The sequence below is a fragment of the Nycticebus coucang genome, chromosome 10 (genome assembly GCF_027406575.1).
Source record: "Nycticebus coucang isolate mNycCou1 chromosome 10, mNycCou1.pri, whole genome shotgun sequence".
Classification (NCBI taxonomy): domain Eukaryota; kingdom Metazoa; phylum Chordata; class Mammalia; order Primates; family Lorisidae; genus Nycticebus; species Nycticebus coucang.
Genome location: NC_069789.1, coordinates 57,672,012 through 57,695,226, shown reverse-complemented (window position 1 = coordinate 57,695,226; position 23,215 = coordinate 57,672,012). Strand labels below are relative to the sequence as shown.

Here is a 23,215-nt window from a genome sequence, read left to right as displayed (position 1 = left end):
CCACATTTCAACTGACCCCTTCCCCCCACAAGAGAGGATGGTACTAGAGCATAGGAAGGGCTTGGGCTCTGGAATCAGACAAACTGGTTTGAATCCTGAACCTGGTATTAAGTAAGCCACATAAGCTTTCTGGACCTTGGTTTCTTTGTCTCCAAAACAAGGTTAAAATTCTCCGCCTCAGCACAGAATATCTGTATGATACTTTAATCGTCTTGTCCTTATACATTCGTCCAAATCCATAGAATATACAACATCAAGAGTTTATATTTGAACCAAAATATATGAACTGTGGACTTTGAGAGACAATGATGTGTCCGTGTAGGTCATGGATTGCCACCAATGGAAGCCTGGTGGGGCTGGGGGCAGGGCTGAATGGAGACTCTCTGTACCATCTGCTCAATTTTGCTGTAAGCCTGAAACTATAAAAGAAGGCTATTACAGAACAAAACAAAATAAAGCAACATGATGGCATTATGAACTTAATGCTGAGCAATAATTTTCATTATTAAAGCCCTGAATCTGTATATTGCTTTAGATTAAACAAACCTCGCCTCTTGGGATTATTGGCAGTATTGAAGATAATGTGTCCAAAATGTGTCTCGTGATAAGTAATGTGACAAGGGACAGGAGCACATAATAAACAACAGTAGGTCTAGTGGCAGAGATCCTGCCTCCAATTCCCCAGGGAAGCCTTGAGACTGAAAGGGCAATTAGGGAAGTTCTGTGGACTTTTGCTGCTGTTTTAGAACAATAGGACACTAGTACTTACATAAAACCCCCCAATTCTCTGTGTTCCCAGAGTGTACAAGCTCTGGTGCCCTGGGGCAAGTGCTGGCACTTCTGGAAGGAGCCTTCCCTCCCCTTCTGTCCCCTGAATCATTGCTCTTCCCTTCTGAATGTTCCCAGTTCAGGGACTTGTTGTTTATCAGCCACAGGATGATTCAGGATGTTATAGGGGAGATTTTTGTCTTGCTAAGTCTCTACACTCCAAGGGGAATGGCCAATTAGAGCCCAGCGCGGAGAGATACATCACTGTCACACCTGGCTCCTCGGGCTTCTGGGCCAGGCTGGCTCCCAGGGAGAAGCTCATAGATCACAGCCATCCCCTGGCAAGAGGAGGAAGGGGTGGATGGGGTGGTGGGAGGTGAGGCCAAAAGGAGAAGAACATCAACATTGGTGAGAAGCTGGGCAGTCAGGGAGGGGCTTGAGAAAAACACGCACTCTTCACTACTCAGGGGCTCAGGCAGGAGGAAGCAAGATAAATTTAAATACACCAGTAATTCAGAGCTTTAGGGTTTGTGTTTCATGTGTGTGGTTCCACTCCTTTGTTTGTTTTGTTTTGCCTGTCTTCATTTGCCATCATTTTGGAAAAACATTAAAAGCCAGAAGACAAGAAAGAGCCCAAAAGTTCTAGCCAATGTTGAACTTGATGTGGTTGCACCGTAGAGCCCTCTGGGGTCCTGTGGGTGGGAGGGGAGGTGGAAGTCTGACAGCTACGCCCCCCCGCCATCTGGTCTCAACAGCAGCCCCTCGTGTATTCACTCAGGCTTTCAACTACTCGTCAAAAACTTTTAATAAAACCTACACTGAGCCAGGCAGTGTTCTAGGTGCTGGGGATAAAAGTGGATAAGTCTCTGCTCTTTTTATGGAACCCATTATTTTAGGAATGCGGTGACGACAACAGGGAACACACCCAGGGTAAGTCCTTTGATAAGCCCCAGGGCAGTGCTGAGAATAGCTCCTGACCCAGAACTGGGGGAGGTCCTGGAAGGCTTCCTGGAGGAAGTGGCATCTAGGCTGACATTCAAAGGATTAGTAGAACTAGCTAGACAAAAACGAGAGGAAAGAGGGCAGCATGTGGAGAGAGTGTTCCAAGCTGCGGGAACACTGTGTGCAAAGGCCCGGGAGAGACAGCGAGCGTGGTATGTTCCCGCACTGAGGTGTGCAATGTGGCTGGATCTCAGAGTGGAGGGGAGACCCAGTGTGAGGTCCTGAAGAAGTAGGCCAGGGCTGGGTCATGGAGGGCTGTAACTGTGCACCAAGGAGTTTGGACCTTGGTCTGAAGGTAGTAAGGGGCCTCAGGAACACTTAAGCAGGAAGGTGATAGGACCAGGCATGGGCTGTAGAACGAGCCTTTGCTGCGTATGCCCGGGTGGGAGCCTGCCATGGGGACCTGGGAGGGCTGACAGTGGCTGGACTTCCACATGGGTTCTCCCCGGCCCAGATGCTCCTCTCGTCACCTCTCACCCTTGCCCAAGAGGGAGTGGTGGCCCACTGTCCTCCTTGCCCACATCTGTCCTATTGCTGAGTGCCTCTGCAGTAGGAGCTGTTACTTGAGCCCATTGCTCTTGGGGTTTGTTTTACTCATTGCCTTGGAAGCCCCTGTTTCCTTTGTTCCCCTAGGGCTTGCTGGAGGACAGGACTCCTCAGGGGCTGAATAACAGGCCATGAGAGTCTTCAGGAAATGAAAAGAGGGAGCTCTGAAGAGAATATCAGAGCAGGGCCAGGACTGTGACTATCAAACCCACCTAAGGTCCTGGTTCTCACTTCGAGTCCAGAGCTCAGAGCTCTCAGTTCTCACAGATTTATTTATTTATTTATTTATTTATGAGATAGAGTCTCACTCTGTTGCCCTGGGTAGAGTGCTGTGGAGTCACGACTCACAGCAACCTCATACTCCTGGGCTCAAGCGAGCCTCTTGCATCAGCCTGGGTAGCTGGGACTACAGGTGCCCAGTATAATGCCTGACTAGTTTTTCTATTTTTAGTAGAGATGGAGTCTTACTCTTGCTCAGGCTGGTCTCAAACTCCTGAACTCAGGCAATCCACCCACCTTGGTCTCCCAGAGTGCTAGGATTACAGGTATGAGCCACCTTGCCTGGCCTCAAAGATTATTTTAAAAGCAAAGTAGGGTGGAGAAATTGGAATCCTGTGCACTGCTGGTAGGAATGTAAAATGATGCAGCCACTTTGGAAAACAGTATGGTCGTTCTTGAATAAATGAAAAATAGAATTACCATATGATCCAAAAAAATCTCACTTCTGAGTATATATCCAAAAGAATTGAAAACAGACTCTTGAATAGATATTTGGTGGGTTATTTTTGAGACAGAGTCTCACTGTGTCATCTTGGGTAGAGTGCCGGCTGTGGCATCACAGCTCGCAGCAACCTCCAACTCTTGAGCTTCATGAATTCTCTTGCCTCAGCCTCTGAAGTAGCTGGGACTATAGGCACCTGCCACAACACCTGGCTATTTTTTTTTTTTTTGGCCGGGGCTGGGTTTGAACATGCCACCTCTGGCATATGGGACCAGCCTACTCCTTGAGCCACAGGCGCCGCCCACACCTGTTGCTGTTGTCATTGTTGTTTAGCTGACCTGGGCCAGGTTCAAACCCACCAGCCTCGGTGTATGTGGCCAGTGCCATGACCACCGTGCTACAGGTGCCGAGCCTTGAATAGATATTTGTATACTCATGTTTATAGCAACATTCACAGTAGCCCAGAGGTGATCAACAGAAGAATTAATTAACAAAATGTGGTTATACATATCATGAATATTACTCAGGAAGGAAATTCTGACATGTTCTATGACATGGGAGCTCCTTGTGGATATTATACTTAGCAAAACAAACCAGCCGCAAAAAGATGAATACTAGGCTGGGTGAGGTGGCTCACGTCTATAATCCTAGAACTCTGGGAGGCCAAGCCAGGAGGATCCTTTGAGCTGAGGCGTTTGAGACCAGCCTGAATAAGAATGAGACCCCATCTGTAGTAAAAATAGAAAAATTAGCTGGGTATGGTGGTGTGTGACTATAGTCCCAGCTACTTGGGAGGCAGAGGCAAGAGGATCACTTCAGCCTAGGAGTTGGAGGTTGCAGCAAGCTATGGCTCCACGTCACTCTAGCCTGGGCAACAGAGTAAGACTTTGTCTCAAAAAAAAAAAAGAAAAATAGTGTACGATTTTAATTATATGAGGTATCTATTATCCAAATTCATAGAGATAGAAAGTAGGATTGTGGTGCCTGAGGCTGAGGGGAGGGGGGAATAGGGAGTTGTTGCTTAATAAGTACAGTTTTTCAAGCTAACAAGAGTTCAGGTGAACATACTTAACACTGTTGCACACTTAGAAAGGATTAAGATGACAAATTTTGTTTTTTGTTTTTGGTTTTTACCAGAATTAAAAATAAAAAGAAAAGAAATTGGATCTAATTTTTTTTAGAAAGCAAAGCAGGGGTGAGAGTAGGGTGGGGCCTTAACAGCTGTCCCTTCCTCAAGCCTGACTCAGATTCCCCTCATCTGAGCTGCCTCGGACCCATGCACTGGCTCTCAGATGCCCCTGGCCCTGGAGAGGCAGCAGAGGGCTGAGCGGAGAAGCCTATGGATGCTTGGCTAATGGTACCATGGCCAGAGCCCATCACTACCGGCCCCCTAAGTGCACCTCCTCACACGTACCCCACCTCTCCTCCCCTCTCTGTGCATATATTTACAACTTACTTTCCCCTCGACATTAATCTTAGTCTATTTCTTCTCTGTAAAAACAATGGGGAGGCTGAGAGTCAGGAAATACATTGCTTTGGGTCTCACACTCCCTTGGGGAGTCTCTGCCTTCCTATTTTTCTTACCTGCTCTGTCTCTCTGGGGTCATCTGGAGGAAGGGGATGGATGGAGTGACAGGTAGGAAGCCTCTTCTGCCCATATAGGGGAATGGGAATGTCAGTGAGGAAAGGAAGGCTGATTATTTCCCTTTTGTTCAAATGTGATTTTGTCCTTCCCCATTCCTCCCTTGGCTAAAGCAGCCAGACCCCCAGGGCCCTTGCCATGCGCCTGCTGCCAGCAAGCCCAGATGGGCTGGACTGATGGCACCAGGGAGTGTGTGTGGTTTCCCAGATGTGCCCTCCTCCTCCACCCAGGGTTCCAGTCTAGCCCTCAGCCTTCCTTTGCCACATGCCCTAAAGCGTTGCTTGTCTATGTTCCTGAGAACTTGAGCATAACTATCACAGTTGAATTTCTCGATGTATTTGGTATGTTAGACTAGAATGTGGCAGGTATCCGTGGAGGAGGCAGGCAGGAAGACAGTGGTGGTGGTCGGTATATGTCCTCCTTCCAAAACAAGCCCAGTTCCTCCTCCTTGGCAAAGCCATCGTTCACTAACTGCTCTAGTCTTCACTGGGCTTCCTCTTCTGAGCCATTGATCTATATTCCCCCCAGCCACTCTCTTTTCTTTTCTTTCTTTCTTTTTTTTTAGACAGATTCTCACTCTGTCACCCTGGGTAGAGTGCTGTGATGTCACAGCTCACAGCAACCTCAGACTTTTGGCCTTAAGTGATCCTCTTGCCTCAGCCTCCTGAGTAGCTGGGACAACAGGGCTCACCAGAATACTTCGCTAATTTTTCTATTTTTAGTAGAGATGGGGTCTTGATCAGGCTGGTCTCAAACTCCTGTGCTCAAGCGATCCACCCAACTCGGTCTCCCAGAGTACTAGGATTAAAGGCATAAGCCATCACACCCCATCCCAAATCTAACTCTTGATTGCCACTGCCTTGTACTATTGACATAATATAGAAATTCTTTCACTGGGTTAGACCTGCCTCCTTAACCAAATGGTAGACTCATGGAGGAAAATGCTGTTCACTTCTTCTTTGACTTTTGCAGCAGGATCTTTTAAAAGGGTCTTTGTTTTGCAAAAATATTGTGGTGCTTCATCCATTTCCCACAGACCTCTCTTAACTTTTGATACCCAAATCATCTTTTTTTTTTTCTAAAACTGAATCTTGCTCTGTTCTTGTGACTGGAGTACCTCAGTCTAGCTCTTAGCGACCTCAAATGCCTGGGCTCAAGCAATCCTTCTGCCTCAGCCTCTCAAGTAGATGGAACTACAGGCACACACCACACATCCTGCTAATTTTTCCATTTTTTGTAGAGGCAGGGGTCTCATTCTTGCTCAGGCCAGTCTCGAACTCCTAAGCCAAGCAGTCCACCTGCCTTGGCCTCCTAAAAACCAAGGATTACAGGTACGAGCCACCACACATGGCCAAATCATTTATTGTTTTATTTTATTTTTATTAGAGACAGAGTCTCACTTTGTCGCCCTCAGTAGAGTGCTGTGAAGTCACAGCTCACAGCAACCTCCAGCTCTTTGGCTTAGACGATTCTCTTGCCTCAGCCTCCTGAGTAGCTGGGACTACAGGCGCCCACCACAACGCCCGGCTATTTGTTGTTGTTGTTGCAGCTCGGCTGGGGCTGGGTTTGAACCCACCACCCTTGGTATATGGGACTGGCACCCTACTCACTGAGCCACAGGTGCCACCCAAATCATTTATTTTTAAGGTACTATTGTGTCATGATCTTTGTTGATTTTCTCTTCAGTTTAATTGGTGTCCCCCACATCTTATGTTTTCACGAGCTTTGTGGGTAAAATAAATGCTTCCCTAACACTGATTGCATCAACCTCCCTAAAATCTGCATTTTGTGGGGCAAGGTATGCAATTGCAACTTGGAGTGGGTTCATATTTGTGTGGTGATAGCTATCTACGATCAGCAGAGACTGATAAAAAACCTTGACATGGTGGGTTCGGTCAGGCTGAGCCTGAGATTAAATGGAAAGGACATATCAGTGAGGGTTAAGGTTAGAATATGGTCAGTTCATTAGTGACTCTTTTTGTATTATGTTGACTTTTGTTTCCCAGCACAATCTGTGAGAGCCAGAGGGTAAAGATTCACAGAAAAGACCTCTGTGGTGCTCTTCCGACACTTTAATAGTAATTGTGACCTTAATTTTCAGATTGTCTTTTCTTTTCTTTTTTTTTCTTTTTTTAGAGACAGAGTCTCATTTTGTTGCTGTGGTGTCACAGCTCATAGCAACCTCCAGCTCTTGGTCTTAGGCAATTCTCTTGCCTCAGCCTCCCAAGTAGCTGAGACTACTGGCACCCGCCATGATGTCCATCTATTTTTTTTTTTTGCAGTTTGGCCAGGGCTGGGTTCGAACCTGCCACCCTCGATATATGGGGCCGGCGCCCTACCCACTGAGCCACAGGCGCTGCCCCTCAGATTGTCTTTCCCTTCTGTGGAGGGACTTTCTAGGTAGCCAAAGTCCAGTCACCTGGTGGAGGCGGGGAGATTAGAGTGAGAAGGTTCCAGGCTGTGGGGCTAATGAGTGGAGTTATAGGGCAGTGGATTTCAGTAGACTAAGGAAGAACTTTTTAACAAGTAGCATGCATTGTTAAGCTGGACAGGCTGCTTAGTGAGTAATGAGCTTTCTGTCGCTTAAAGCATTAATGCTGGGACAAGATGACGGGGAGACTGTAAAGACAGCTTCTGGGGGGTGATGCTGGAGGAACTTTCTAAATCCTAGAGTCTATTATTCTACTTTCTTTGTCCTACGTTACAAACTCCTAAGGACAGGACTCGGTTTTATTTATCACTGCAGGCCCCAATCCCCCTATGGATACAGTGATGGCAGCTTGGTTGATGTCAAATGAATGAAAGAGTATCTGGCTCTCATCATCCACATGTCCTCCAGCGCCCACTCTAGAAGTCAAAGCTAAAGTTAAGCTTCCCCTCTGGCCTTCCCATGGGAGCCAGAGTGGGGGAGGGGACCCAGGGGAAGGAAGAGGTGAGGAAGGAGCAGCTGGGTAGCTCATAAAGGGCACTTCAAATTTATTGAGCTCTTAGTACAGGGACACTCAACCTTGGCTGCACATTGAAGTCACCTGGGAGCTTTAAAGAACAGTAGTAATATATGTATCTCCCCCCTGGAGACTCTGATTTAATTGGTCTACGATGCTGAGCATCAGGGTGTTTTAACGCTCCCTAGGTGATTCTAAAGCACAGCCACGGCTGCGAACGCCTGCGACGTTGCGTGCCAGGCACATTCCGTATCTTCGCATTTCATCCTCACAACAGGCTCTGGACAGGCTCACCAGTCAGGTCACTGGCTCTCAGAGTGTGGTCCTTGAACCAGCAGTAACTTGAGAATTTGTGTTCGAAATGCAAATTTTCCAGTCCCACTCCAAACTTAGGGAATTGGAAAATGTGAGGTTGAGGCCCAGCATTCTGTTTTGACTACCCTGCAGGTGGTTCTGATGCTGCTCAGGTCTGAGAAGCGCTGAGAAAGGTACTAGGAGCCCCCACTCACCATGAGGTGGACAAGCTTAGTTACCAGCCCAGGAATAGAAGTGCAGTTGCAGCTGAGACGCACCCTACTGCTTGTAGGGAGGCCACTGGGCTCTCTCACTAGCTTTCTGTCAACTCTTTCTCCTTCTCTTTGCTTGGTAGGAAAATTCAGCTCCATCTGGAGCCCAGTCGCTCTTGCTCTAGGGAAGTAAAGGGCAGAACACCCTAGGATTCATTCTAAAACAGTTTTATTAGGTTCTTAAAATAGCTCTGGCAGATGGTGTATAGAATTGGGGACTGGAGCAGAGCTGCCTGCCACATTTACAAAGATGTGTGTGTGCAAGCACATACACGTGCACGTGTGCACACAGCTAGTGTGTGTGCAGTGTGCACGGTGGGAACAGAGGCTGAGGAATTAAGGAAGGGGCAGAAAGGAGAAATAGAACAGGATGGATAAATCTAATCTACCCACGATTAGAGAAGGGCTTCTGATTAGCTTTCCCATGGCCCTTGGCTGAATCCTCCGCCCTCCCTGGGCACATGGTGGTCAGACAGGTGTTTTTGGCTGGCTGAGTGAGCTCTCCTGTGCTGCTCAGGGGCCAGGGCCAGAGATCTGTGGGGGTGATGGGGTGGGGAAGACAGGTGCAGCAGAGTTCCAGGAAGCTTGTAGGTTTTCATGGGCTGAGAGCTTGAAGTTGTGATTGAAGGTTAAGAGCAGACATAGGAGCCCTTACTTTTCAAATAAAAACAAAGAACACAATTCCTTTTCCATGTTTTAAAGGAAATGTCTATATATGTAAATCAGAATCCCATTTAGGTGTAGAAATGGTAGCTGCTCATCGATCTAAGCCTTCCTGACAGACCCTCAAATTGTTGTGGGTGGCCGTTTCCCATGGCAACTCCCAAATGTCGTCTCGTATCCCGCCGCAGTATGATTCTTGGGCCCTCTAACGCAGTAGTTCTTGACTTTTCTGGGCTTGGGGCCCATTTAAGAATCTTATTAAATCTAAGGTGCCCTCTCTCTAGAAAATTTTGCATGTACCTGCACATGGAAAAATCTGAGAGCAAATCATAAAGGTCCATGGACTGTCCATCTTTGAGCCACTGCCTCCCAGTGACTCTCAGGACAGCCCTGCCCCGAGTCAGGACACCTAGGTTTTTGTTCCCCCTACATTGCTGGCTGTGAAACGAGCAGAGACAGTGGTATAAAGGCCATTAGAAGGTAAGGATCTAAACCAGATGACTCTCGAGGCAGGTTTCAGCTGTGAGAGTTGGGATTTTTACCAAGCAAGAGCCTTTGTGCTCTGAACAGCAAGGCTCATGCCCCTTAGCATGGCTCCCCAGCCTCACCCAGTGCCACCCTGTGCGCCCGGCTCCTATCAATCCTCATCGTCGTAAGTGACACAGCTAACCTCTGTGGTTAACACCCGATCATTTCCGTCCAGCGTTACACCCCTGAGAGGAGCACTTAGGTAGAAGGCAGTGTGGTTAAGTGAATGCAGCACAGGATTCAAAATAAGAAGACCTGAGTTGGAATTCTAGCTCTGTCCTCCCTGGTCGCGTGACCTTAGGTAAGTTAAATTTTCCAGGCCTCAAGCCTCAGGTTTCTCACCTATAAAATGGGGAGAAAACCAGCTCAGCAAACTCTTTGAGCTACTGCCAAGAGCACAGCAGAAGGCAGATATCAAGGAGCTTAGTGATCTGCCACAGTAGACCACGCGTCATTCTTATTTAGGTTGAGCCTAGGTCATTCTTTTTTTTGTAGAGACAGAGTCTCACTTTATGGCCCTCGGTAGAGTGCCGTGGCCTCACACAGCTCACAGCAACCTCCAACTTCTGGGCTTAAGCGATTCTCTTGCCTCAGCCTCCCGAGTAGCTGGGACTACAGGCGCCTGCCACAACACCCGGTTATTTTTTGGTTGCAGTTTGGCCAGGGCCGGGTTTGAACCCGCCACCCTCAGTATATGGGGCCGGCGCCCTACCGACTGAGCCACAGGCACCGCCCGAGCCTAGGTCATTCTAACAGCCGGAGGGTGGAACGGCTGTGATGTGTTCCCTCAAACTCTAGTGTTCCCTAATTGCAAAGGAAGCTGCCATTTCCCAACAAAGGCTCTTTCAGAGCTCTGAGACATCTAGCAGCAAGACACACCAGGTCTCTTTTTGTGCGCGATGGTGTTGAAGGTGGGGGTGGGGACACTGGTGACTGAGAATTTCTATAAACATGCAGAGGGCATTCCGGGTTCTTTGGGTTGGAGCTGTGCATAAAGGGACCTAGAGGAGCATAAAAATTTATAGTGGAGGTGGAAGGTGGGGGACTGGTTCGGGACTAACAGGGCCATGGAAGGCCACCAAGAGGCAGAACCAGCCTTTGGGTCTGGGTTAAAGGAGATGGCTCAGAAGGGTGTTGTGGTATGAGAATGGCACAGTCACTTGGTAAGAAGGGGACCACAGGGCCATGTGGTCTAATGGATGCTATAAAATCGGAGGTCAGATGAAGCAGTGATGGGGGCTCCTGCCACCCAGGTGCCTGCTTGGTGCATGGCTCAGCTCATCATCAAGACTCTGAGGAGCTCCTGCCTTGCCCAGCTGACATTTGAGTGCAGAAGCAAAGGAAACCCGTGGGCAAAAGCTGTTCTGGACTCGATTCGGACCAACAAAGAACTGACTGGTGAGGAGAGTGATCGGAGCCTCCAGAGGAGGCTTCGAGTTCATGGGGTCCAGGGGATGAAAAGGTGAGGGTGTGTAGTCAGACTTGTAAAAGCTTGTTTCAGAACTTCAGAGAAAGGGATCATCAGCTGTAGTTCTTAAGAGAATATAGTTCAAGAGGTTTTAAAACTGAAGTCCTGACAATAAAGTCACAAATTGTCCTAAATTTAAAAGAAAAAAAAAGAGGGCAGTCTCTAAAAATAAAAGTGGCTGCACAGGGAGCTCTCTGATGCACAGAGGTCTTAAAAAGCTTTTGACATACTTTGAAAGTTTATAAATTTGAATACAGCAGAGGGGTTGAGATGGAGCCCTTGGAGTCAGACAGCATTTGAATTCTGATTCTGTCACCCATTAGCTGTGTGACCTTGGGTAAATCACTTAACCTCTCTGAGCTCTATTATCTCAATGTGTAAAATGGGGGCTAATGTATCCACTTGGTAAGGTAGCTGTGCAGTAAATGAAATGGTGCCCATGAAATCCCTTCTACCCTGGCTAGTGTGTAGCAAATGCTCCATCCATGTTGGCTATTGTTGCTGGTCTGCAAAAAATAGGAGATGTTCTTAAATGCAACTGCCAAAGAACAGCACAAATGGGTAAGAATCACACTGGGTAGGTTAAAGGACAGGTTGATCTGACACTTGTGAAACCTCGAAGGAACAGACAAGGTTTCTTCTGGTAAAATCATCAAGAAGGAACGTCGACCTCACTTCTGGACAGTTGAAGCATTATTAATGGCTGATGGAAGAGCAGGATAGTGGTTACTCATGTCACTGCTGTCTCCCCTGGAATGATGTGCTTTAACAACAAGCAGGATGAAAATGGAATTGAACACCAATAAAGATCATTCCTTGCCACCTTAAACGAGTGTCAGTTGCACTGCAGGACCCTGATGGGGCTACAAATGTGACGGTGGAGCCTTGATCTTCACAAATCACTTTGAAGAACTACTTTGAAGAATCATAGGGAAATGGAGAGGGCTCAGAAGTCTACAAGAGTTAATGTGACTCTAATTTTCAAAAGTAGGAGATAGAATAGATTTTAAAAAAACAGAGGCAGGCTCGGCACCTGTAGCTCAGTGGCTAGGCGCCAGCCACATACACCAGAGCTGGTGGGTTCGAATCCAGCCTAGGCCTGCCAAACAACAATGACAACTACAACTACAATAACAAAAAATAGCCAGGCATTGGGGCGGGTGCCTGTAGTCCCAACTACTTGGAAGGCTGAGGCATGAGAATCGCTTAAGCCCAAGAGTTGGAGGTTGCTGTACGGGACTCTACCCAGGGCGACATAGTGAGTCTGTCTCAAAAAAAAAAGAAAAGAAAAAACAGGCACATTGAGTGTCCATCCCTAGCACAGGTCTAGAGGAGATTATTTAACTGAGGTTATGATTGCAGTGGTTATGATTGCAGTAGCCTCCTAACTGGCTTCTCCCTTTCTGCCCTTGTGTACCCCAACCCCTGTGCTCTGTTCTTAGTCTAGCAACAAGGGATCCCCTTTAGTCAAATCATGCCATGTCTGATTAGAACTCTGGTGGTTCCCCTTCTTACTGTTAGGAAAATCCAAAGTTCTTACACGGACCCACAGTGCCCATTGATTGCTGGCTGCCTCTCTGGCCTCGGGTCCCAGGTTGCTCCTCCTCCCTCTCTTGGTCCAGTCACACGGGCCGCCTTGCTCTTGACCTTCACTTTTCCCATTCTCTCTGCTTGATCACTTTTCCCCCAGATAACTGTGAGGTTCACTCTCCCAAGTTTTACTCAAATGTCACCTTCTCAAAGAGGCCTTTCGTAATATTCCACTTAAGCTCCTGCTTCTTACTCTCTTCCCTGAACTTTTTTCCTCCATAGTACTCATTATCACTGAACATATTATACTATTTTTACTTATTTCTCATGTTCACCAATTTTCCCCCTTCCTAAAATGCAAACTCCATAGACTCAGGGCTTTATATCTGTATCCTTAGTTTCTAGAACAATGCCTACCACACAGTGAAGTTCCTTAAGTATTTGTGGATTGAGAGGGAGGAAGACGGCTTGGGTAGCTTAGAGTTCACTAGATGAGGGTAACCAATCATCCCAGTTTCCCAGGACTGAGAGAGTTCCTGAAACATGGGACTTTCAGTACGAAGACCAGGAAAGTGTCAATTGGTTCCCCTGCAGTAGACCAGCCAGTCTTATCTACTTCTGTGATATGGGGATGAGACTGATGTTCCCAGGAATGCAACCCCCACTAGATCCTCATTTCGGCACAGTCTCCCACAAACTCTGTCTTGACAACCCTACAGATGAGATGCAGGCATGTGGGCAGCAAGATAGTCTATTTGGGTAGTTTGTCACCAGGAGAGTGGCCATCCCGGACCTGTTGTTCAGTGGACCAGTGTCAGGCTGGTGGGAAGGCTACAGTGTCTGACTCCTGGCCCTGGTCTGCTCCACAACCTACCCCAGCTGTGGATGAAGACAGAAAGCAGGGTGGAATTGGACGCTGGCATGTCCTAGGGAAGGAAATCTAGTATGTTTAACAAATGATGGATTAAGTTTTGAAATCATCTCAATAGGTAGAAATGATAGGCCCTATGTAACAGTTTAAAATTTAAACAGAAATAAGTATTTTCTAATCAGATTTAAAAGGGAAAAAAGCAATCTGAAATGTACAGAAGAGACCAGATTTAATAGCTGTTTTGTTTGTTTTAAACCCAATACATTCAGGTTGCCACATGCTCAGTCTGGTGTGAAAGCTATGAATTCAGACGCCATGTTAGGCTGTGTTGGTAGACACGGTGGAACCACAATAAGGCCAGGGGATGACCCGACTGTCTTTTTCCTGCCTTGAAACACACCTGAGCCACGTGTCCAACTCTGTACCAAGGGAGAGGATGCTTGGCCTCAGTCCCTCAGCTTCTAGCTGCTCCTGGACACAGCAACCCACAAAGTGCCTTTTCCTCCCTCTCCCCAGTAGGCTGTGTCCCTCAGTTCATCTGTCTTTGCAAGAGCAAAGATGTCATGAGCCACCTTCCTTCACGGACACCACCTGCCTTCTCTGGCATAACCAAATGGTTCAAGACCTGGGAATTCAGTTAAGAGACAGATTAATTCCTTGTGACCTTTGCCCCCAAAAGAAGAACTCAAGCAGCTGAGAGCACCACAGCAGCTAAGAGACAGTAGCGCCTCAAGAACCAGGCACAGAGCCCGGGAGCCAGAGCTGTGTCATCCTCAGGGCTGCAAGATTTCTCCCTTTCCCCAGGGGCTCACAGCAAATGGTCCCATGGGGTTGGGAACATGCCCTCTTTCCACTTTCCAACTGCAGGCACATTTATAAGTCTTTTGAACTTGAGAGATCTGAAGCCTTGGGTCTTCTAGACCTGCCAGTGGTCACTTTTTTAGTTGCTATTGACCGAGCACAGGCTCTTTGAGAAGTTCTGCGGTGGCAGTGGGGGTGGTGATGGGAGAGCATTACAGGGCTCTCTCTGCTGGGTCTTTCAGGACTCTGGGTGCTTATGTAAAGGAATAGCACTTTGCTTCCCCATGTCCTGTGCACCAGCCAAGAAAGGAGCAAATGCAGATCTTCCAAGAGGACGGGGGAGGTGTTGATTTCTGACTCCAGATTTCTCGGAGCAGCATAGGCCCTGCCCTGCCTCTCCCCACCACAGAGCAGGCCACTGGCAGGGCTGCCTAGAGTGTGTCTTTGATGACCCCAAAGCTCATCAGGGAAGAGCCCTGTGCGGTGTCTGGGAGTGTCTAGCTGGATGCCACAGGGGAACAGAAGCTGGTATGTAGATGTAGAAAGGGTCTCTCCCCTCTCCTCCCCTCCCCCCAAGAACACACCCCGAAGAAGCCCTTGTGTGGGACGCTGCTGACCTCAGGGCAGTCAGTCATTGATGTGGGGGCCAAGCAACCCACCAGAAGTGTGGCAAGCAGCAGAGGAACTGTCCAGGGTCCTATCCTAACCTTCTTCTGGAGCCACATCCTATACTGTGGTCTGAAAGCTGAGGCCTGGAGCAGAAGGAGGGATCCCAGCTAGCGCAGGCCTAGCCTAGGGCTTCCCAAATGGTTTCCCAAGGCTACGAACATCAGCATCCCCTGGAAACTTGGCAGAGATGCTACGCCCAGCTCTAGTAGATCAGAAACTCTGGGGTGGGCCCAGCCGGCTGTGTTTAATAAGCCCTCCAGGAGATTCCATGCAGAATCTTTCCAGATAGAGGGGCAGCACCCTCTGACTTTGGGCGAGTGTTCACTTTCTAGGTCTGGAGGACCCAAGGAGCTGTCACCAGTAGGGCTTCCACCTGTGTATACATTTGCCATGTTGATGGCTTCTAAGGATCTCCTTCCAACGAGTCTGCCAAATGTGTTCTGTAACACAGGGCACCCTCGGGCTCATGTACTGCTTTCTATCATTCTCGGGAAACCCAGTCCTTTCCCCAGTCTATCTCAGAAACACGGCACCATTGCCTGGTGGCCTCTGGCTCTGATGCCCGCCCCCAGTTGGCTCACAGCAGGTCTTCTGCCCTCAGTCCTGATGGCTTCCTAACAGATGTTCCTCTTCACGTTCGGCACTAAGAAGGCATTACTTTAAAAAGGCAAAAAAGGCTCAGCGCCCATAGCACAGTGGTTACGGTGCCAGCCACATGCACCGAGGCTGGCGGGTTTGAGCCCAGCCCGGGCCAGCTAAACAATGACTACTTCAACAAAAAAAATAGCTGGGCGTTGTGGCGGGCACCTATTGTCCCAGCTACTTGGGAGACTGAGGCAAGAGAATAGCTTAAGCCCAAGAGTTTGAGGTTGCTGTGGGGTGTGATGTCACAGCACTCTACCAAGGGTGACATAGTAACACTGTTTCAAAAAGAAAAAAAAAAAGAAAGAAAAAAACTGCAAGAGCAAACCTTGCTCACTGAAAATTATGCTAAAATGAAATAGAAAGAAACAACCATTGCAGCCATTTCCTTATCCCATAGCTCTTCCCTCCCCAAATCTTCTGTCACCCTCTGCCCCCTCCTGCCCCAGCCAGCCAGAGTTCTTGCTATCTTGATGATTTGTGATTCTTTGCATGACTCTGCCTCTTGGGTTTGTTTAATTAGAAATAGGCTGGGAAGTGCTTCCTATGCTCCGGCATGTTAATTGCTTATCAGAGAAGGAGAAAGGGCGACAAGGCTTGGTGATGGAAATTTCCTTTCTCCCTCCATCTCTGGGTCAGTCTCCATTGTTCTCGCCCACCCCTCTCCTTGTCTCCTGTGCTCTGCCTCCCTCCCTCGCTCTGGTCAGCCTCAGCCTCTCCTGCTCTTCCTCCCTCTCTCCCCAGCTCTCTTGCTCACAGCTATGGGGACTAAAGTCTCGGAGCAGGCTCAGGGGCTGGAATTCAAGCCAGAGAGGAAACACGGTCCCCTCTTCTCCCTCTTACAGTATCCTAGCCACATGCCCACCACCCTTCAGGCGTGAAGGGATACCAGAGCACAGAGAGCTCTTTGGTTACACTCAGTATTCAAAGCATTATTTTCCTTTCATTTCCTTCCCCCTGTATTACTGTTGTTATTATTTATTTTTATTTTTTTACAAAACAGGAGAAAAGAGTGAATTGGGTTGGGGGAGGTGACACATTTCTCCACAAAGGTACAAAATCGCCTATAGAAAGTCAGCTTCAGAGTGCCGAGCCGGGCTGCCAAGATGAGGTGTTCCTGGGCATCCCCTCCCCAAATGTCCTTCAGATCTGGTTGGGAGTCACTCCCACTTTGAGGGTGATCCTCAAGATGAAAAGGAAAGGCCTCCTTCAGCCCTTGCCCAGGAGAAGGGGCAGGCCACTGAGACTGTACAAAGAAAGAGAAGAAGCAGGGCTGCATCCTGTAGGCCAGGGCCTGGGGACACAGGCAGGGGACAACTAAAGGAGGCCCAGGAGCCTGTGGGCAGGTAGATGATGAGGGGTGGGAGGCTCTCACCAGAGTCCTTCCTGTTCCTTGTCCATCCTCAGAGTGGTAGGAGAGGAGCCCCCAGAAGGTAAGGGCAATGTTTTGGAGGCCACATGAGCACCCCTGAGGGCCACAAAGCCCCGCCTGTCTTGGTCCAGCTGCCAGGCCACAAGCGTGTGGCCCATGTCACTTTCCTGGCAAGGCATCTGGCCCAGATTGCTTCCCTTTTGGTAAAAAGTAGTCCTAGTTATTTCTCTACTGCTGAGAACTGGCTGAGCTTCAGGAATTTTGAGACAATGGTGGTGACAGTGCCTCCTCTTCTAAGGATCTGGATAGCTTCCTCCCTGGATTCCAGGGCAGGACAAGGGGTGCAGATACCACTCGGACAGAAGGGGCACTCCATCCCCAGAAATCCCAGGCTGGAAGGAGGGGGCGCCCGCCCACCCCTTGCCTAGGCTGGCCTGTACCAAGGTGGGCCACTAGCCCAGCTGCCAGCAGGAGGACAGCAAGAGCCAGGATGGCGATGAGTCCAGGCCGGTCCCCTAAGGCTCTGTGGCAAGGAGTGGCCTCTTTAGTTCTGGCCCATACACAAGCCAACTGGGTATGGGCATCAGCAAAGGCCACTTGCAGGCAGGCCCAGTACTCCGTGGCCTGAAGGAGGCGGGTGATGTTGTAGCTGTGGGTGCCTCGGGGCAGACGGGCCAGAGCAGTGGCCCCATGGCCCTGGAGGGAGGAAGCGCTGGACCAGGTGAGGTTGGTGGAAACTGTGTTGGGTGGTGGCAACCAGGTCAGTAGGATGTGATAGGGGTGGGTCTCCTGCACCCGGAGCTCCAGCCCCCGTCCCTCATCCCTGCCCGGCTGGAGGAGGGCACGGCCAACAATCACACTGACCGTTTTAGTGTCGGCCCCCACCAGGTTTTGGGCCACACAGGTATACAATCCTGCCTCTTCTGCTGTCACCCTCTGCAACTCCAGGGTCCCCTCAGGGTACACCCTGTACCTCCTGCCCACATGGGCAGGTGTCAGTCGAAGCCCAGCTGGAGTGACCCAGTAGATCTCGGGTTCCGGCTCGGCCAATGCCCGGCAATGCAGCGTCATGCTCTCTCCGCTGGCCACCTGGAGGCTGGGGGGGAAGCTGCGGGGGGAGATAAGGGGCAGGCAGTGGTCTGTCATCTCCCGGAAGGGCACCTCACGGACTGGGCGGCGCTGCAGGTCTGGTGGCTCTGCACACAGGGTGGATTGTGGCTCAATGAAGCGGACACGGGTGCCTGTGGCATTGGCCCAGCGGATGACACAATCGCAGCGGATGGGGTTGCCGTGGAGACCCACCTCCTGCAGGTTGGGCAGGGACTCCACAGTCTGCTGGTGCAAGGCACTGAGAGCATTATTGTTGAGCATGAGGGTCTCCATCTGGGGCAGGTGGTGGAAGGCGCGGGGGTGGATGAAAGACAGCCTTGGATTGTTGGTGACGTCCAGCTTGGTCAGCTCGGGGAGATTAACCAGGGCAAACTTGTCAATGGAGACCAGCTCCTCCATGTTGTTCAGTCCCAGCTCCTTAAGGTGCAGCATGTTGGCAAAGTCCCCCGGTCCTACCCGTTGCAATGGGTTCTTATTCAGGTCTAGGAACTTGAGCCCAGGCACCTGCTCCAGTGCCCGCTTGGGTACCTGGGCCAGCTGGTTGTCATAGAAAGAGAGGCTTTCCAGGCTCTGCAGCCCCTCCAGGGCATAGTCAGAGATCTCCCGCAGGTGCATGCCTGCTAGCACCAGGCTACGCAGGTTGGCCAGGGGCCGGAAGTTCATGTCCAGGATGGCGTCCACCTTGTTGCCACCAATCATGAGGATCTCTAGGCTGGGCAGCATCTCGAACCAGCGACTATCAATGGCCCTCAGCAGGTTGGAGTTGAGGTGCAGCCGCAGCAGGTTGCCAAGGCCTGCGAAGGCCCTAGGGGCGATGCGGTAGAGCTGGTTGTGGTTGAGATAGAGCTCCTGCAGGCTGGCCAGCCCAGCGAAGCTGTGGTCCTCCAGCCGGGTCAGCTGGTTCTCCTCCAGATGCAGGCTCAGCAGCTGGGGCAGGGCGTGGAAATCACAGTCTTGGGCGTCTGAAAAGCTATTCTGGGACAGGTCCAGCTCTGTGAGGTTGGTCAGGTAGTTGAGCTCACTCTGGTCCACACGGATGATGCTATTGCTCTGCAGTAACAGGGTCTGTGTGCCTGCAGGGAGTGCTGGGGGCACTGCAGTCAGGAACAGGTCATTGCAGTCCACGGTGGTGGCCTCACGGTAGGATGAGCGGGGTGTATACCAGGGCCGGATCTGGCAGGCACATTGAGCGGGGCAGGGTACACGCCAGGGTACCACAGGCACAGCCGCAGTGGCACTAGCCACCCAAGCTAGCAGAAGGGGGACCACGAGGAGCCTCATGGTAGAGCAGCAGGACAGGGGACCATCCACAAGAGGAATCTGGAGTCCCGCTCTTCGTGATTAGCAGTGAGGGTCAGCAGCCCTGCCAGGGCTGGGGGAACCACCCTCCCAGAGCAGTCATTCTATGCAGGGATGGGGTAGCATCACTTCTTGCCCTCTGGGGTGTGGCTCCTCATCTTTGTCCTCTGGGGCTGGGCCTGCTCACTCACTGCCATGTCCATCAGGGGCAGCCCTGGAAGAAGAGGAGGCAGAGTAAGGAGGTGGCCAAGGAGCAGCATCTATCCCTCCCAGGTGTTTTGGCTCAGTGAGCCAAAGGAAGCGGCAGAAGGCATGGCTGGGGCCAGAACCAGGGCTGCTGGTTCTATCCTACAGTCCTTAAGGCTTCTATGACCCACTAAGTGACTGTGAGTCTTCAGGGAAGAAGAGGAAGGGGTTGAGTGTGTGCCCGTACACGTGCATGTGTGTGTTTGGGACTTCAGAGTCCTAAGCCCAGAGATCCATGCAGTGGTTTCTCTAACCTTTCTTATCTCTTCCCTCCCTCCTGGCTCACTTGGGTAAATGGAAGATAAAGGAGAGTTTCCCGAAATTCCTCTGCCAGTGTAGGCAGGCGATGGGTAGGGGTGTTGGAAAGAAGTACAGTTTCTAAAATCTGGGATGGGCTCCCCAGGACTCTCAAAGTGACCCTGCATGCAGGCGGGCTTCCTGAGGCCTGGGCTATCCCAGGTTGGGGTACTACTGCTTTGCTTTTTGTCAACTTCCTCACCCTGGAGGCCGGGACTTTCTCCTTCCCAACGGGCTGGCAGAGCTACCCAGGAGGAGTGGGGTTAAAAAGCCCGGCTCTGAGCTCCTTAGCCCTTCCAGCCCTGGCCTGCCCCCTTCACGCGGCTTCTCTTGCTGCCACCCCACTTACCCACTGTGCACAAACATCTCAGGTTGAAGTTACCCTAACATGCCACCCTTTCTCAGGTCTCCTCCCCATGGTCTCCCAGCCACCTCCTACTTGTTCTTCAAGACTTGAGTTCAGTCACCTCCTATAGAAGGCTTCTTCAAAACCTCTCTACCCCTGGCTGGCCAAGGGGCTGGCTTTATGCCCTGATAGTACCCATGCTTCCTTTTGTCATGGTCCTGACCACATCACGTGGAAAGGTGTCTCCAGCTACAGGCCTGTCTTGCTCATTATTGTACCTGAGCACGGGATGGGTGGCCAGTGAGTGTTTATTGTGTAAATCAATCTCTATGCTTCCGGGCCCCTCTCCTCAGCAGATTGGACCCCTTACAATCTCGAATCCAAGCCACTGCTGTTTCCTCTGTCTTGGGTGTGGGTAACCATCTAGGTTCTCTTTCACATCCCAGGGCCAGGCTGCACTGAGCTGGAGGCAAGTCCAGCCTCAGCCTAGAACCAAAGATGGAAACAAAAAGTGGCCAGACTCTGCGTTCCTGTCTTGGGTCTGGTCTGACCTTCTGAGTGGAGGTCTGATTCCAGGTAGATTTTTAGCTGCAGGTGTCAGGGAAGTGTGCAAACACTTACTGAGCACCTATTGTTATCCAGGACTCTTCAAAGACTCTGAATGTCTTCATTTAACCTTCTAACATGTCTATGAGATAAGCATCAATACCCCCAATTTACAGATGAAGAAACTGAAGTCCAGAAGAAGTTAAAGAACTTGGCTGAAGTCATATTATTACAAGATTCAAGGATCAACCCAAGTCTAGAAGTTGTGCTATCTACTCACATCTCTGCCCCTGAGTCTGTCCCAGGCTTCCTTTGGGCTGTTGGAGAGTCTGGGGGTGCAACGGCTGCAGCAGCAGCAGGCCGGTGTCTGTTCTTGTTCCCAGGGGTGATGACTCCTTACCAAGCAGCTGCCAAAAGCTCAGAACATGTTTCCTACCACCATCCAGAATGGCTCTGCCCACCTCATCCCACTTCTGGGAAGTTGGGGCTGGAGAGGGGAGCAGCTGGTGGTAGGGTACCCTTCCTTGAGCAGAAGAGCAGTGTGCCTGTTTACATTTGACCACTTCCCACTTTCTCCTGCAGCTATTTCTGAAGGTGGGAAAAACAATCAGGACTTAAAAGGCACAGAGGTTTTGCGTAGGGGTGTGTGTGCACTGACGCATAAAACTTGGGGTAAACAAACATGTGCACACATGCACGCACGTCTGCACAAGTGTGCAAGGTGAACCTCAGGAAACACAGCCACCTAAGCCCGTGATCAGAGGTCAGGAAGTGAGGAGTGAATTTTGTGTTCTATTGGGTGGAGAGGAAGCAGGAAATGACTGGATGACTGAGAGGTCTTTGGGTTGGAACTGGATGACTGAGAGGTCTTTGGGTTGGAACTGGATCTAAGGCCAATGGTCCTGCCACACTTACATGCCAGAGATCCCTGACTCCTGCCTAGAGCTGGTGTGAGACAGCAGACCCACTAGCAAACAGATCAGAATGCAAATCTTGGCGCTACCACTCACCACCAGAGCACCCTGGGCAAAGTTACTTGAATTCTCTGAGCACTCATTTCCTTCTGTATGAAATGAAATTGTCATTAGAATTAAACGAATTGAATGCATAAAGAGCTGGATAAGTGTTAGCTCCTCTTCCAGTTCTGGTCATCTCTCAGGGGTGGGAGGCTCTTCGGCTATAGGACTTCTTATAGGACAGTAGAAGTAGGGCTCAACAAACCTACCTTTAGCTTACCCTGCGGGCCCACTGCCGCCCCAAGGTAGGGTGGGGAGCTGTGAGCAGAAATAGATAATTTGATCACACATCTAGCAAGTGCCACTCTGGTTGGCAGGCAGGACCAAAATGCTAACCCTCCCCACACCACCGCCTCGGCCTCCCAGAGGGCTAGGATTATAGGCATGAGCCACTGCAACCAGAAAAATAAAAAGCTATCCAATTAGGAGAAGCCAAAACAGTTCACAAGTGGAAGGAGAGAAAGGTAAGGGCTAGAGGTGGAGAGGATTCTAGCTAGACCCACAATCTCCCCCAACCTTTAATCCCTACCTGAATTCCAACGCTTCCCTCGCCTCTGCCAACCCCTTTGTTCTAAGTGCCTTGTCAGTGCTCAACTGTGCTGAGGGGATCAAGGAACCATTTAAAACTTAATTGAAAACCTGAAGGGACTTGCCCTTCCCTCCCACCTTGTTGCCTCCTCCAGCTGGGCTGGGTAGATGAGGCCAGGAGCCCAGGGCTGGGCTTTAGGATCCAGAGAGAGGCAGTGGCTCAATGACTCATGTTTGTGTAGCACCTCTGACCTCCAGGATTGGCAAGAACCCAGACAAATCTTCCCCCTCACTGCTGAGCACACGGCCCCTTCCAGGATGGAGCTCAGAGCTGCCCACTCACCTGCCATCACCATTTAAGGCTGACTTGCACGTGGCCCACTCATGCAGGCTGACTAGCAATTTCTACCAGGGAACTGCAGAGAAAGCTAATTGTCTTTCATCTATAAGCTCCAGAGGTGATCGGGAGTTCAGACTATCACGTGTACATTTCCCCTACTGGATTTCAAGCTCCTTGCAGCAGGGACTCTGCCTTCCATGCTTTTTGTGTCCCCAGAGCCCCAAGGGTAGGATTGAGTGTGTAGAGGGTACTTGCAAGTGGATATAAATGGAAAAATGTGTAGAGCACATGTACATTACATTTACACCTCACCCCACCCCCACTCCTCGTTAACACTGTGTGGAGACAAGAAGGGGTTTGTTTAGGCTCATTTTGCCAGGGAGGAAACTGAAGGTCAGAAAGGTTAAGTGACTTGTCAGAAGTTGCATAGCTTCTCCATGATGGCCCAGGGATCAAACCCAACCCAGCCAGTATGGATCAACTCCTGCTTTACAGGGGCCAGAAGACAGGGAGGGCTGGCTCAGAGCAGTGGCCTTGGCTGTGAATCCCTTCAGAGATGAACCTGAGTCCTCAGCTCCTCTCCCCTGCCTGCATCTGCTGGGCCCCTCAGCACCTGTTTCTTGACTCCTGCCTAGAGAGACCCCCTTTGGGGGACAGTGTGGGGGAACACTGTTCCTTTGTGATTGTGGCTGGGCCTGGAACCACAGGGACAAACAGAGCCAGCTGCTGCACACAGACCTCAGACTGTCTTCT

The 23,215-nt window shown here is 50.2% G+C and overlaps 1 protein-coding gene across 1 annotated transcript in view; it reads right to left on the bottom strand.

The window, feature by feature from the left end:
* Nucleotides 1–16,297: 16,297 nt before the first annotated feature.
* Nucleotides 16,298–23,215, bottom strand: part of LRRN2 (leucine rich repeat neuronal 2) — a 71,688-nt gene continuing 64,770 nt past the window's right edge. Inside the window, exon 2 of the mRNA XM_053607964.1 lies at nt 16,298–19,357. Coding sequence (XP_053463939.1) covers nt 16,987–19,125 — 2,139 coding nt within the window. The 5' untranslated portion in view covers nt 19,126–19,357 and the 3' untranslated portion in view covers nt 16,298–16,986. The remainder of the gene's footprint in view (nt 19,358–23,215) is intronic.